Here is a 14,878-nt window from a genome sequence, read left to right on the forward strand (position 1 = left end):
AAAATATGACGATTTCTACCTTTATTTCACAGCGCCTCCCGGCACTCATGTGACTGCTTGCCTCCTCCCCTCATCCTCGGCTGATGTCAGCAGGATATCTCGGCCCCTACCGCTGTAGTTGTCAGCCCGGGACAAGAGAGAGGCGGCAGTCATGTGAGCGCCGGGAGGTACTGTAAAATAAGGTTGAAATCTTCCTATTTTTTATAAAATACATACACTGGGGCACATGTCGTTGTTACACAGGGGATTGTATGTTCCTAAACAAGTGGCTTTACAACCATTTTAAGTTTGTTGTAAAAAGGCCTGGCTAGGTTAAGCAGATTTCCTCAGTTGTGGACAGTGTTGCATGATGTGGAAATTACCTCTTTCCTGTTCCTAAATGATGTAAATCTGAACATAAGGACATACATAACCATTGTTGCTACATCCTACAGTTATTATAAAAGATTACAGGAAGTAAAACGTTTTTTTCTTTAGTTCTCACCTTGGTTCCCCTTTGAAATAAAGATGTGTTCTTCCAAATAATAAGAGGATGCCAAGTAGTAAAGAAGGAGAACCCTTAACGGTGTATATGCATATAAATGTAAAATTTGATTATGGCATGTTAATATTAAAGATTGAATTTTTTTTACTTGGATTTTAACATGATGACTGCAGGATTCTGTAAAGTACCCATGCAATGGTGGAAGCTGCAGAAAAAATTCCAAAACGGCAACAATAAGGCGCATGGCCCGGATTCACAAAGCACTTGCGCTGACGTATCTCGAGATACGCCGCCTGAGTGCAAATATGCGCCGTCGTATCTGTGCGCCGTGCCCACAAAACTAGATACGCCTGAAAATAGGCTTCATTCCACCAATGTAACTTGCCTACGCCGGCGTATCGTGGGCGCATATTTACGCTGGACGCATGTGGCGCTCCCATTGATTTTCTATGCAAATGAGGGAGATACAGCGATTCACGAACGTACGTGCGCCCGGCGCAGGCTACGCGTAAGTTCAACGTCTGGCCTAAAGTTATTCCTCATAAAGCAGTTGTAACTCAGCGCCAGACGTGCACAGGTCAGCTGGACAGCAGCTGCAGCATCACCGTTACGGACGAGCTTAGCAACCACACTTGCAGGACAACACCTGTATGCCAACATGCCAGGCAGGGACGCCATCAGGAATTATGGGGCCCCTTACACAGCTTCAGGCATGGGCCTGGGGGGGGGAGGGTTCTGCCGCGAATCGAGAAATACTAAATAAAGAAAAAAAATATATATATATATAAAAAAAAAAAGGAACTAAAAAGAATAAATTTAAAAATATCAATTTTATTTTTTATAAAAAAAGGTGACTTGCCATCTGGGGTCCTGTGTTCACACCACATCCACTTCACATTGGTTTAGCCCAAGTCCACCATGCAGGACTTGGGAGCAGCAACGCCACGCCAAGGCCCCAATGGTGTTGCTGTCCATTCATACCACATTCACACGGTCGTGGGGATAACCTCTCCCCGACGACCCAAGGTGACACATCTTGCTGGCAGGCATGTCACCTACATTCACACACCAGTCACACTGTAGCCTGCACTACTGACCGTGTGCAGTCACTACAAAAATAAAAAAGCTCATAACCTGAGCAAAGAAAAAAAAGGCACTCATTTGCCCTGTCGTGGGCCAAGCATGGTGCCACGGCTCCGACTCCTCAGTTGTCTGGGGGGAGCCTCGGGTGGGGGGGTGGGGCATTAGGAGGAGGATCATCCCCTGGTCTGTCCCTCCTGGCAGATGCTGGCTGCCTGCCCTCCAATGCAAGGGCAATGTGGGTGAGGACTGCGTTCGTCTGAGCCTGCATCCGCAGCTGGAGGGTGGTGGTGTGCCGCTGGTGGCGCCTGGTCTGCCATCCCTCCGCCTCGATGGCAGCTGTGTTGGCCTGTATAGCCACTCCCAGGCTCTTCACCTCTGCCACGAGGCCTGATGTTGTGGCCTGCAGCTCCCCAATGCAGGTGACCATAGCAGCGCAGTTAGCACTGACATCTTGCAGGCTTTCAGAGATCGAGCTGGTCTGCTCAGCCTGCTGTGTCAGGCACTGCTGCACAGTGGCTGTGGTGCCCTGCACAGCCATTGTGCATTCAACCTGGGTCTGGGCTGAGGAGGCCAGGCTGTCTGCCACACAGCGCAGGTCACCGGCAATAGCACCCATATGGCGCGTCTGCCGGGCCTGCTCCCTCGCCAGCCCTTCCTGTAGGGATTGGCATACACCCCTTGTCTTCTGCAAAGCCTTCCTGGGGGCTGGAGAGGCTTGGGCCCGACGGGGTAGATCGGGAGGGGGTTCCCCTGGATGGGGTAGACCGGGAGGGGGTTCCCCTGGATGGGGTAGACCGGGAGGGGGTTCCCCTGGATGGGGTAGACCGGGAGGGGGTTCCCCTGGATGGGGTAGACCGGGAGGGGGGTTCCCCTGGATGGGGTAGACCGGGAGGGGCTTCCCCTGATGGGGGTGGAGGTTTTGGAGGGGCCAGAGAAGATGTTTTCCTCCTCGAGGTACACACATTCCTCGAGTTCTCCATGCTCCTCCTCAACTACCTCTAGAGAGGTGTGGGCACTCTCCTCCGGGGAAGGCATGGGTCGTCCAGCAGCAGACGACGGCCCAGCTCCCTCCAGCACATCTGTGGATGACACAAAACATTCACATGTTGGTGAACCCACACACTTGTCACATGTTCCCTTGCACCCCCTCACATGCTACACACCGGATGGGGGGTAAAACACACTTACCTGTCCTCAAGGCCTGGTCACTGGAGTCAAAGCCCTCCATGCCCTCCACCTGCTCCCGCCTCAGACAGCTGGCGACGACCTTCTCCTCCGGTGTCAACCTCAGAGATGAGGCTGGTCCTCCTCCCGTGCCCCTGACGTGCCTCCTCATAGTGGCCAGCTTATCACGGACCCGACGTCTCATGTCATTAATCTTTTTCTGTATATCATCGGGAGTCCTGGCCTCATGCCCAAGGGCATTGACCTCAAGGCAGATGTTGGCATACATCTCCCTCTTCCGTGCCTTGCTGGTCTGGGCACTGTGGGCACCATGGAGGTACACGTCATATTTGGCTATAGCTGAGGTGAGTATAGCCCTCTCCTCCCTTGAGAAATTTCAATTTCTCTTCCTCCTCTCCTTAGCAGATGCCATAGCTGAACAAAAATACCTTGCTTCAGGGGGGGGAAACAAGCAGGATGTACTTTTGCGCCGGACGGGCGTATGGCTGGGTGTATATTATGCGCTCGGCGTAAGCCGGTGGCCCGGCGTATCCCAGGAGGTTGCGCCGGCGTAGTTGTGAGCATGCGCACAGGGGCGCGCTCATACGTCCGCGTCACTGCTCATGCTCCGTTCATGATACGCCGGGCGTAAAACACTGCTCCACGCTCGGACCATCATTTGCATGGGGTCACACCCACTTCCACCTACGCCGGCTTACGCCTTCGAAATCTAAGCCACGCCGACGCAGCTTTGGGAGCACTGGTTATGTGAATCCAGTGCTTGCCTCTGTGTGCTACGTCGCCGTAGCGTAAAGAAGATACGCTACGGCAGCATAAATATGTGCCGATGTATGTGAATCCGGGCCATGTGTAGTACCTTACATGTCAGTATTTGCTAACTGCAGCATGTTCGTTCGTTTTGCAGTGCAACTGAGGCTACAGAGAGAGTAATTGGAGAATCTGTGTCCTCAATTCCTTTCTCTGTCTCGAAGGTGAGATGTCAGCTTTGAAATATATATATATATATATATATATATATATATATATATATATATATATATATATATATATATATATATATATATATATATATATATATATATATATATATTGCTATATATAAAATTGTAAAACAAAAAGTTTTAAAAATAAGAAGGAATTTTATTTCAAAAATGTAAAAAAAAATAATTTGGGAGGCCCGTTATTTCTAACTGCAGCCCTGGGGGGGTCACATCAGCTGTTAAATTTGTATTTATCATTCCTCCAGCACATGCTTTTCTAGTCTGTCTCTACCCTCATTGTATTTCACTGCTGTTATTCATGTGATCTTCCCTTTTCCACGTGTGACAAATTACACAACTGTTTGACAGTGGTTCTGATCTCTAGTCTCATGTCTAAAGCTGCTTCATGAGCACACATGACATGACACACCAGTTCATTAAAACAGCAGAAAACAGAAAAAAATGTAGGCTGGGACACAGTTCTCACCAAAGAAGTCTCCATAATAAATTGTTTGGTAAATTAATGACTCTATCATGTATCAAAAGCTAAAATATCCTGGTTCAACTGACATGGGAGTTTATGAATGCTATTTAAAACATGTTTTATAATTGCAGTTGCAGCTTTGACAGGCAGAATCCAAAACTTCAAGGAGCACATCCAAAAGCACCCAAAGGTAAGCAGTTTACAAAAACCTATTAAGGATAAGGTAAAAAAAGTGTAAGCCAAGATCCTATACGCTAAAAACAGACGGATGGGGATCTGTTCCCCATCCGTCTTGTGGTTGGGTGTAAACGGACAGCCAGTCCGTTTTTACATCTGACCACCCTTAAGTGAAGTGGACTCGGACCAGCCATCTGTCTGTTAAGTAGAGATCAGCGGACAGATTCCCTGACGAGCCGATGGACTCCAACGCAGCCCGCCCTGTGTGCAAGGGGCCTTAGTGGTGGTTCTTTGTGTCTCTGGCAGAAAATAGAATGACTGAGACCAGTGAGGCAACATCCTGAGCTATGGGTTTATCTATATGTTAATGACTGCACTTGTAAGTGAGTTTTTATCTTCGATTATAAATTAACCTCATGAGTCCTGATGGAGTGAAGTATGTCTTTGAAGTTTCCAGTTGTGGTTACCATAATATCAACCTTATCACGATTGATATTGAGCCTGTATGAACTATATAATATATTTTAGCATAGATCATGTTCATTCCAAGGGGACAGGACCATACAAGGGTGCTTTCACTTAGCTCAATTGAGTGGATGGACACTCAAACCTATGAAGACTGGAGGGGTTCTCAGCATTTCAAGGATCAAAATATGTGCACATAGATGTTTTCATATGTAGCCCTTGCAATATTCAAGCCAGCCAAACGCTGCCATTTACTTCACCAGAGGAAGTGATGCTACATCCTTTCAAAGGGTTTTTCCCATGTTTGTTACTTCCATTGAGCATCACAGATGAGGCCCCAATATGTTGGTCCACCACACGTGTCCATCTTGGAACAAAGAACAAACTCTCATTGATCAGTGCTGTCACATGATTGGTCATCAGTGAACACCTGGTACCTGGGCAAAATCGCAGCACCCTGTACCATGCGACAGCTGTGGCCAGTCACAGCATCACTGTAATGGTAAACAATCAGTCATGAATGAAAGTCATTCAGGACAGTTGAAACAATTGCTGTTACGGTATTCATCCCTGTAACAAGAAATCGCAGGGAAAAAAAAAAACTGACCACTCCCCCCTATGGTGTCACTGAACTAATCCGATGATCGTATGTAAAATAAAAATAAAAAAATGTAATAACATTTTATCTTTATTTTTATACACACTGGCCCAGATTCAAAAAGCAATTGCGTCTGCGTAACCATAGTTACGCAGTGCAATTTCTTACTTGCGCCGGCGTATCGAATGCTCCTGATTCAGGAACCTCGATACGCCGACTGTAGCCTAAGATATGCCTGGCATAAGGCTCTTATGCCGTCATATCTTAGGCTGCATTCTTACGCAGGCCGCTAGGTGGCGTTCCCGTAGTGGTCAGCGTAGAGTATGCAAATTGCATACTAACGCCGATTCACAACCGTACGCGCGCACTGCGTACGGAGTTTACGTCGTTTGCGTACGTCGGTTTTTGCGTAAGGCTACCCCTGCTACGTATACCCGTCGTTGCGACGTCATTTACCGCAATGCACGTCGGAAAAGTTTCCTGACGGAGCATGCGCACTACGCTTGGCGCGGGAACGCGCCTAATTTAAATGATCCACGCCCCCTACAGGATCATTTAAATTACGCGCCCTTACGCCGGGCAGTTTTCCGGAGCGCGCATGCAATTTACGGAGCTACTGCTCCGTGAATCAAGCGTAGCGCAGGAAATTTACAGCGGCAAAACGGTGCGCTGCGCCTCTGTAAAAAATGGGCAAAGCTACCTGAATCTACCCCACTGTCACCAGTCAGTACTGCCACAAGCAGTCATATGATGACACTGTACCACACTGGTGTGTAAAACAAAAAATACAAATTTATTTTCATTTCTTCTTCTTTTTTTTCTTTTTTTTTTTTTTTTAATTTGTGTCAAAAAAATTACAACTTCAAAAAACTCGCCATTCTTATTAAATACTTTGGACTGTCTGCTTTCTGAAAAGGGGCCATTTGGTGGGTATTTGATAGGCCTTCAGTACATCAGAACTGATTCATTTTCAGATACTTTATATATACCTTAGTTTGTGGACTAAATAATAAACACTGATTTGGATTATTTTTAGAAAAGAAATGTACTGGCATACATTTTGACATAAGTTTATTAAGAAAGATAAATAATTTTCAAGATTTTTATAACCGAAAGTAAGAAAAACATGATTTCTCTTTCGTTTGATGGACACAGCATTTTCTATTCTCGACCATCGAGTTATACCACCACTTACAGGAGTAGGACACTAGACAGAAAAAAAGAAACTCAGCACCTCCTATGTGCAGTTCTGGCTGATATAAGTCCCCTCTCTGCATAGGCAATCCAGTTCTTTCTGCCAAGTGTCAGGAGTATTCGCCTAAGGCCTCGTACACACGATCAGTCCAATTAGATGAAAACGGACTGAAGTTCAGTTTCATCGGTCCAAACCGACCGTGTGTACCCCCCATCGGTCTGTAGTCCTTCAGTCCAGAAACAGAGAACTTGCTTTAAAATTGGACTGATGGACGGCTGACCGATAGGTCATAACCGATGGTTAGTACGCAAAAGCATCGGTTCCAAACCCGGGCATGCTCAGAATCAAGTCGACGCATGCTTGGAAGCATTGAACTTCATTTTTTTTTAGCACGTCGCTGTGTTTTACGTCACCACGTTGGACTTGATCGGTTTTTGAATTGATGGTGTGTAGGCACATCAGACCATCAGTCTGCTTCATCGGTGAACCAATGAAACTGAACTTCAGTCCGTTTTCATCGGTTTGGACTTATCGTGTGTACAGGGCCTTACTCCCTGCTGGGACCTCTGGTTCCATAGCATTTTTTCCTTTTTTTTTTTTTCTGGGTTTTTATTTTCTGAGATCTATCAAAAGCTAGGCTGGATAATAAAGATCCAGTGGTCACCCCAGCCTGGCCAGTGAGCATGCGCAGCTCCTATTGGGATTGGGCAGCCCTGCAAGGTTCCCCTCCTCCCTGCCTGACCCCTTGTCTCTACTGGCTGTGCCCCCCCCCCCCCCTGATGATTTTCTCCCCCTGTGCTCTGTGGGTTTTTGCGATGTGCGGTATCTGATTATTTGTCCCCTTTCTGAGCTAAAGGCTGGTGGCTTGGCCTGTTCCTCTGTGTGGGGGTTGGGGCATTGTTTGTTGCTGCCTGGTGCTCCCTCTTTTCTTTTGTTACCAGTAAGTCCTTCCTTTCCATATTCTTAATTGTCTCCAACTGTTTATTAACAAAAGTACTGTCATGAACTTTTTGTATAAACTTTTCTTCAAACTGTGCTGCTTGTTCCATATATTGTTCTTTCCTCATACCGTTCCTTCTCAATCTGACAAACTGTCCTCTTGGGATGTTCAATAACCAAGGTTTATGATGACAACCGTCAATTGCTATAAGACTTACAATAATTTTTGGTGTAAATCTCCCCCTCATGGACATGCATCTCAACATCCAAAAACACCATACTTTGCTTATCATGTTTCCATGTTAATGTTATATTTTTATCACTTAGATTTAACCTGTTCATGAAGGAGAGGAGACCAGCTTCATCTCCTCTCCATATCATGAACAGATCATCTATAAATTTATGGTAGCCAATTGGCTATTCGGGTCTATGTTCAAAGACCATCTTTGACTCCCAGTGTGACAAAAATAAATTGGAAACACTGGGAGCAAACCAAGCTCCCATAGGTACACCCGTCCTCTGTAGTATTCTCCATCGTACCAAAAGTAATTATGCAATAATCCATATTACAGACATGCAGGGGTCGATATCACCAAAGGTTGTAAAAAAATATCCAGGTATTGGCCAAGTCTACATAATAGGGAATCCACCCCATTAACTGTTGTCCTCCCTGGTGGGTTTTGGTTATCCCTGTGTATTTTTGGAAGAAAATATATTTTTGGGGTACGACATGAGGAAGGATTTAAATATTCTGCTTCTTTTTTACATAAAATATTTTTCTTTACTCCTTTTGCTACTAATTTTGAAAGACTTTCTTTATATTGCTTAACTGGATTGGACATCAATAATGTGTAAGTATTAGTGTCACTTCATAATCGCTCCATCTCTTCCTTTTTATAAGCAGTTATCAATCAATGTCCTGGAACTTTAGGCAATCGGGCTCTGCCTGGAGCAGTGAGAGGAGCATCTTCGGGGACACCCTATCCGGATCCAGTTGGACACTGCCACAGCGGTGGCCTATGTCAACCACCAGGGTGGGACAAGGAGTGTGGCTGCATTGCTGGAGGCCTCACGCATCCTCAGGTGGGCACATCCCCGGCGTGGACAATTTGCAGGCAGAATACCTCAGCCGTCAAACGTTGGACCAAGGCCAGTAGTCCCTGCATCCTGATGTGCTTCATCAGATTTCTCTCCAGTGGGGCACTCTGGACATGGATCTCATAGCATCTCGGTTCAACAGGAAGGTGCTGAGGTTCGTAGCCAGGACAAGGGATCTTTTGTCTTGCACAACACTGATGTCAGTATCATCTTTTATATATGTCTTCCTTCCTCCAGCTTCTATTCCACCTGCTGCAAACAATAGAGGCCGAAGGCATTCCGGTCATTTTAGTGGCTCTGGATTGGCCCCCGCCACCCCTGGTATTTCAACGTGGTGCAGTTGGTCACAGATACCCCATGGCGTCTGCCACTCAGGAAAGATCTTCTGTCTCGAGGGATGATCATCCACCCTGCTTTCCAGTCTCTGGCTTTAGTGGCTTAGTTACTGAAAGCCAGGCTCTAAAGGTTAGGGGATTGTCGGAGTCCATCCTTCCTATCATGCTGAAAGCGCAAAAGTTTACTTCCAGGAAAATTATACCATCGCACTTGGAACGCTTATGGTGGTGTGAGGCTGCAGGTGTTTATCCGCATTCTTTCTTGGTGGCTAGGATATTGGCCTTTCTGCAACGGGGCATTGAGCAGAAGTTGGTTTTAAGTACCATCAAGGGGCAGGTTTTTGCTCTGGCTATTTTCTTTCAACATCCCCCTGCCACACACACTTTGGTCCGTACTTTTGTTCAAGGAGTTCAGCATTTGGCTCCTCCAGTGCGCTTCCCTTTGCCACCTTGGATTCTGAATTTGGTTCTCTGTTCTTCAACTACTTCCTTTTGAGAATATTGGGGAGATTCCCTTGCTTACACTGTCCCACAAGGTGGACTTTTAGTGGCTATCACTTCTGCTCTCAGAGTGTCGGAGTTGGAGGCCTTCTCCTGCAGGTCTGCTCATTTGGTTGTTCACAGAGATGACGTGGTTCTCCGTCCGTGCCCTTCTTTTCTCCGGAAGGTGGTCTCTGCTTTTCTTTGGAATGAGGACATTGCTCACCTTCCTTTTTACTGCCTAGTGTCCTACTCCTGTAGGTGGCGATATAAGCCTATGATCGAGAATAGAAGACACTGTATCCGTCAATTAACTCAGAGAAAGGGATTTTACGGTGAGTAACAAGAAAAATCGAGTTTTTCTCCATTTTCAGTATTGTTTTTCTTTATATAGTAAAAATAAAATGGCACCAAAAGAAAGCTAAATTTGTGTGAAAAAATTATATAAATTTAATTTGCGTACAATGTTGCATAGCTAAGCAATTGCCAGTTAAAGAGAAGTCCAGCCTGAGCTTTTTAGGCTGGGTTTCTCCTAAGGGTCACAGGAGTGCAGATAGTTTTGCACTCCTGTGACATAATTTTAGCGTAGAGCGATCTGAAGTACGCTCTCCGCTGATGTCGCTGCCATCAGTCGGGGCAGCGCGTCATCACGACTTCCAAGTCGGGAACCGCCAGGTGCCCTGATTGATGGCAGTCTCATCGAGCCACTAAGACAGCCTCTCCCCGCCCCTCCACAGCTCAGTGCTCCAATGAGCGCTGAGAAGTAGAGCAGAAGCCATGCTGACTGACAGTCTGCATGACTCTGCTCGGGGAGGTGTGGGAACCGAGCCATCGGCAGTGTTCGGTGGCTCAGTTCTCAGTGCAGAGATGAAAGGGGACAGATGCAGCATCAGTCTGATGCCGCATCCACCGAAGTAAGTATGAATAGCAAAAAAAAAAATACTTATCCTTTTTAATGTAGCACAGTGTCAAACAGCAAAAATGTCTTGGTCATGAAGGAAGTAAAACCTTCCAGAGGTCAAGTGGTTACATTTATTAAAGTGTCATAAAACAACACTTCATTCAAGTCTTTGTGACGCAGTGCATTTACATGTAGTTTGGTGTATTGCACTGCATAAAAATGCAGCATGGCTGCAGTGCTGTGGTGTGAAACCATTTCTTTCTATGTCCCTTTTCGTTGAATCTGTGCTAATCTATGTAGATTAATGTGGGTAGCGTGCATGAGCCCTTAGGATCTGTGTGCAAAAATAAGACTACTTTCATTCATCATCATAGTTAAATGCTTCTGCTGAGTAGTGGTGATAGTAGTAGTGATTCCAGTAGACAGAAACACAACTGTGTAGACTGGCATAAGCATATTGCATTACTGCAGACAGGACATCTGAGTGAGTTCTAAAAGGTCACTCCACAGCTTTTCTTTAAAGCTAAGCTCGAGAAGGTTGCAGAACATCTTTTGATCTTGATGCTGTTCAACATGGTTTATTATTTCTTGTGTTTGTTTTTTGTTTTTTTTATGTAGGACAAGGCAAACAAGAGAAAGATGCTAATGTCAATAGATCAGCGCAAAAAGATGTTAAAAGAGCTGCGGCTGACTCGTTATGACACTTTTGAGCATGTATGCAAACAGCTAAACATTGAATACACTTTCCCTCCAGAGTACTACAGACGTGCAACCAAGAGATGGCAGGCAAAGAAAGCTTTATGCTTGAAGGTGCGTTTCATTGTTGTTGCATGAAGGGGTCACCAGAATTTTATAAGCTAGATTGTAAGCTCTAACGAGCAGGGCCCTCTGATCCCTCCTGTATTGATTTGCATTGTGACTGTACTGTCTTCCCTGATGTAAAGCGATGCGCGAACTGTTGGCACTATATAAATCTTGTATAATTATAAGCTTGTTAAATCCCACTGGAGACCCACACTTAGTCTTGTTCAAACATGTACAGTAGTTTTGAACTAAAATTACATTTTCTTTCCTGTGAGTACTGGCTGTTGCCCCTATTCCAGGTTGAAGCCAGCACTAAAGCCCATGCCCTTTCTTTGTGTGTTGAGTGTTTCCTATTACATTAAGTACATGAAGCCAATGTACAAAAACGCATACAAGAAGCACAGTGCAGATTGGTCCTGAAAACGTTAAATTTTCCCACTCCACATCTTCCCAGACACACACACACTCTCAGGCGTCCTGCTTTTGGCCAGATGCATAATCCCCCTTCTCTTCTTTGGGTTCCGTGTCTCTCTGACAGCTTCACACACTCCCCCCTCCTCTCCTCCTGGGGACTCTGTGTCCTGTGTCTCCGGGCCATCCTCATTCTTATACAGAACACCCCCAAGCTCTGATGGGTGCAGATAGGATAGCCTTGATGAGGGCTCCTAGTGCCTCATGGACAGAATCCACAAACAAGTAGTCCACCAGAGCAGTCTTCGTTCGTGACACTCTGTATGTGCAGTATTGATCCACAGGTAGATGACTGCAGGGTCTGGTCTAAGAATAGATGTCACAAGGGTAATGATGCCGTGCTGACATGTTTCACTCGTGAATACGAGTTTCTTCAGAACAGAGTGTTATAACCTCTGTGAGATTATTTTTATTTCCACCAGCTGTGTCCCACTGTGGAAATGTCACTTCCTGTCCCATAGCCAAATGGGAAGTGAGAGTAAATCCTGCAAATTAAGGGAATTCCTTGGGGTCCCCCAGGTCATCAGAACTAGTGTCCCCATTGGAAGATTCCCCCTCTAATACTTTTCTGGGGACAACCCAAAAAGTGTGATTTTTTCTTTTACTTTTACTTTCAATGATAGTTGTGAACAGGACACATAGAGGGGGTGAATCTCCTTAAAGGGGCACAGACAGACAATATAAAATGACAGGCTTTCTAATCACTCATCTGTCCAAAGCTAAAAAAAAAAATCCTTTTAGTTATACTTTATTTGAAGAGGTACTCCTTTAATTGGTATGCAACAGGTGGAAATGTTATAAAGGTGTTGGATTGCATCTCAAAAGGTTGGTTAGCAGAACAAGTTTATTTGAAGAAGTTTGCTAGACCAGGTTTGGAACCAAATGGCCACATATCAGTGATGCTAAAACATTCTAACTACCAGGACCTATATGGGTAAGGGCTTGTTCACATCATACATTGATGGGAACTGATATGAAAACCCGTGCAGTTTCACTTGCAGAGACATTAGTTTCACATCCGTTTTCATGCACGTCAGTTATGCACTCTTCACACCAATGTTTGTCATGTCAGTTTTTTTTTCCCCCCTGCAGAAAAAATCCACACGTGATACCAGTGGTGTGAACAGAGCACATGGAGAACAATTTTTATTTTTATTTTTGTTGTGCCCTTGCAGAATGTGTACAGATAAACTGGCTTCTCTGCACCATAGTGTGAATGGGGCCTAAATGTGATTGTTTCCTCCTGTATGTACCCACTCATTCTCGATAACATGGTTAGAAAGTTATATTCAGCTCCTATAATGCAATGCAAACTTTCAGTCTTTGCTTTAAGTAAGCAGTTACCAATTAGTATATTAGAGTAGGTAGGATATTTTGCAAGGTTTGATCTGCATTATTGATGGATAGGTAACTGCTTTGAAAGCAGTTAGGGCAAGATTATTCTTGTGTATGAATGTGTTGTGGGAAAGTAAAGCCTGACAGTAGCCCCAGTGTGTGATCAGTCTGTTGTGCATTGCTAGCTGAATTTTTCTCAAACAGTGCTACTTTGAGACTGATCATAACACCCTGAATTTCAAGAATTACAGGACACTGAAAAGGGTATTTCTAGGATTCCTGCTATTCAATTGCGTTACAGCTTGTTTTCCAGAATGGAAAGGAAATCTTATGAAATAAAGGAATTGAAAGTGTTATGAAGCAAATATCATGTGATGAACGCAACTGTTGCCTAACTACCAGCCACGTATTAGATCTGGGGCAATAACTTCATTCACAGAAAAGCTTTAATAGCCTTATCTTAGCTGGACTGGGATTGGCATGTGCTTTTGTAGGTCCAAGAATTGCAACTTTTGTTCTTCCGGTTCAGGTATTTTTCATTCTGAATGAAAACAAGATATATATATTTATATGTAAATGTACTTGTCCCTGCCAGTTTCTCAGTGATTTCCCCCCTTTTTTTTATAGGTATATGCAGAAGTAAAGAAACAGAAAGCTGAAGGGTTGATAAAAGAGTGGAAGCCTAGACAATCCAGAGCCAGGCGTATTCCAGTAAAGGCATGATGGATATCTTAATTTCTACTGTACTTTTCCCTGAAAAATTAAATATCATGTTCTTTTCGTTTGTCGATATACCTTCAGTCACATTCTACTGTGCAAACACTTCTTATATACTATTTAAGAGTGATGTCAGACCAAAACTCCCTGCTTCTGAAGGTAGACATAAGGTTTGAAATGTACAATTACAATTGTTTTCTAGTCCAGAATAATAAAAGTTCAATTTTTGTTTACAGTGGCAATTTGTGTTTAATGTTAACAAATACTCATTTAGGCTAGGTTCACACTAGAATGTGGTGCAGGAAACCTACAGTACAGACCAAAAGTTTGGACACACCTTCTCATTCAAAGAGTTTTCTTTATTTTCATGACTATGAAAATTGTAAATTCACACTGAAGGCATCAAAACTATGAATTAACACATGTGGAATTATACATAACAAAAAGGTGTGAAACAACTGAAAATATATTTCATATTCTAGGTTCTTCAAAGAGGCCACCTTATGCAGCAGACACATCTCTAGAACTGTTAAGAGGAGACTGTGTGAATCAGGCCTTCATGGTAGAATATCTGCTAGGAAACCACTGCTAAAGAAAGGCAACACGCAGAAGAGACTTGTTTGGGATAAAGAACACAAGGAATGGACATTAGACCAGTGGAAATCTGTTCTTTGGTCTGATGAGTCCAAACTTGAGATCTTTGGTTCCAACCCCCGTGTCTTTGTGCGACGCAGAAAAGGTGAACGGATGGACTCTACATGCCTGGTTCCCACCGTGAAGCATGGAGGAGGAGGTGTGATGGTGTGGGGGTGCTTTGCTGGTGACACTGTTGGGGATTTATTCAAAATTGAAGGCATACTGAACCAGCATGGCTACCACAGCATCTTGCAGCGGCATGCTATTCCATCCGGTTTGCGTTTAGTTGGACCATCATTTATTTTTCAACAGGACAATGACCCCAAACACACCTCCAGGCTGTGTAAGGGCTATTTGACCAAGAAGGAGAGTGATGGGGTGCTGCGCCAGGTGACTACTTCTTGAAGCTCATCAAGAGAATGCCAAGAGTGTGCCAAGCAGTAATCAAAGCAAAAGGTGGCTACTTTGAAGAACCTATGAAATATATTTTCAGATGTTTCACACTTTTTTG

General features: G+C 44.6%; 1 protein-coding gene across 1 annotated transcript in view; it reads left to right on the plus strand.

Annotated features, from left to right (window-relative positions):
* Nucleotides 1-13,969, plus strand: part of MRPS15 (mitochondrial ribosomal protein S15) — a 31,239-nt gene extending 17,270 nt beyond the window's left edge. Inside the window, exons 6-8 of the mRNA XM_040337341.1 lie at nucleotides 4,348-4,406; nucleotides 11,023-11,214; nucleotides 13,642-13,969. Coding sequence (XP_040193275.1) covers nucleotides 4,348-4,406; nucleotides 11,023-11,214; nucleotides 13,642-13,737 — 347 coding nt within the window. The 3' untranslated portion in view covers nucleotides 13,738-13,969. The remainder of the gene's footprint in view (nucleotides 1-4,347; nucleotides 4,407-11,022; nucleotides 11,215-13,641) is intronic.
* Nucleotides 13,970-14,878: the final 909 nt, after the last annotated feature.

This window comes from Rana temporaria, chromosome 2 (assembly GCF_905171775.1).
Source record: "Rana temporaria chromosome 2, aRanTem1.1, whole genome shotgun sequence".
NCBI lineage: Eukaryota > Metazoa > Chordata > Amphibia > Anura > Ranidae > Rana > Rana temporaria.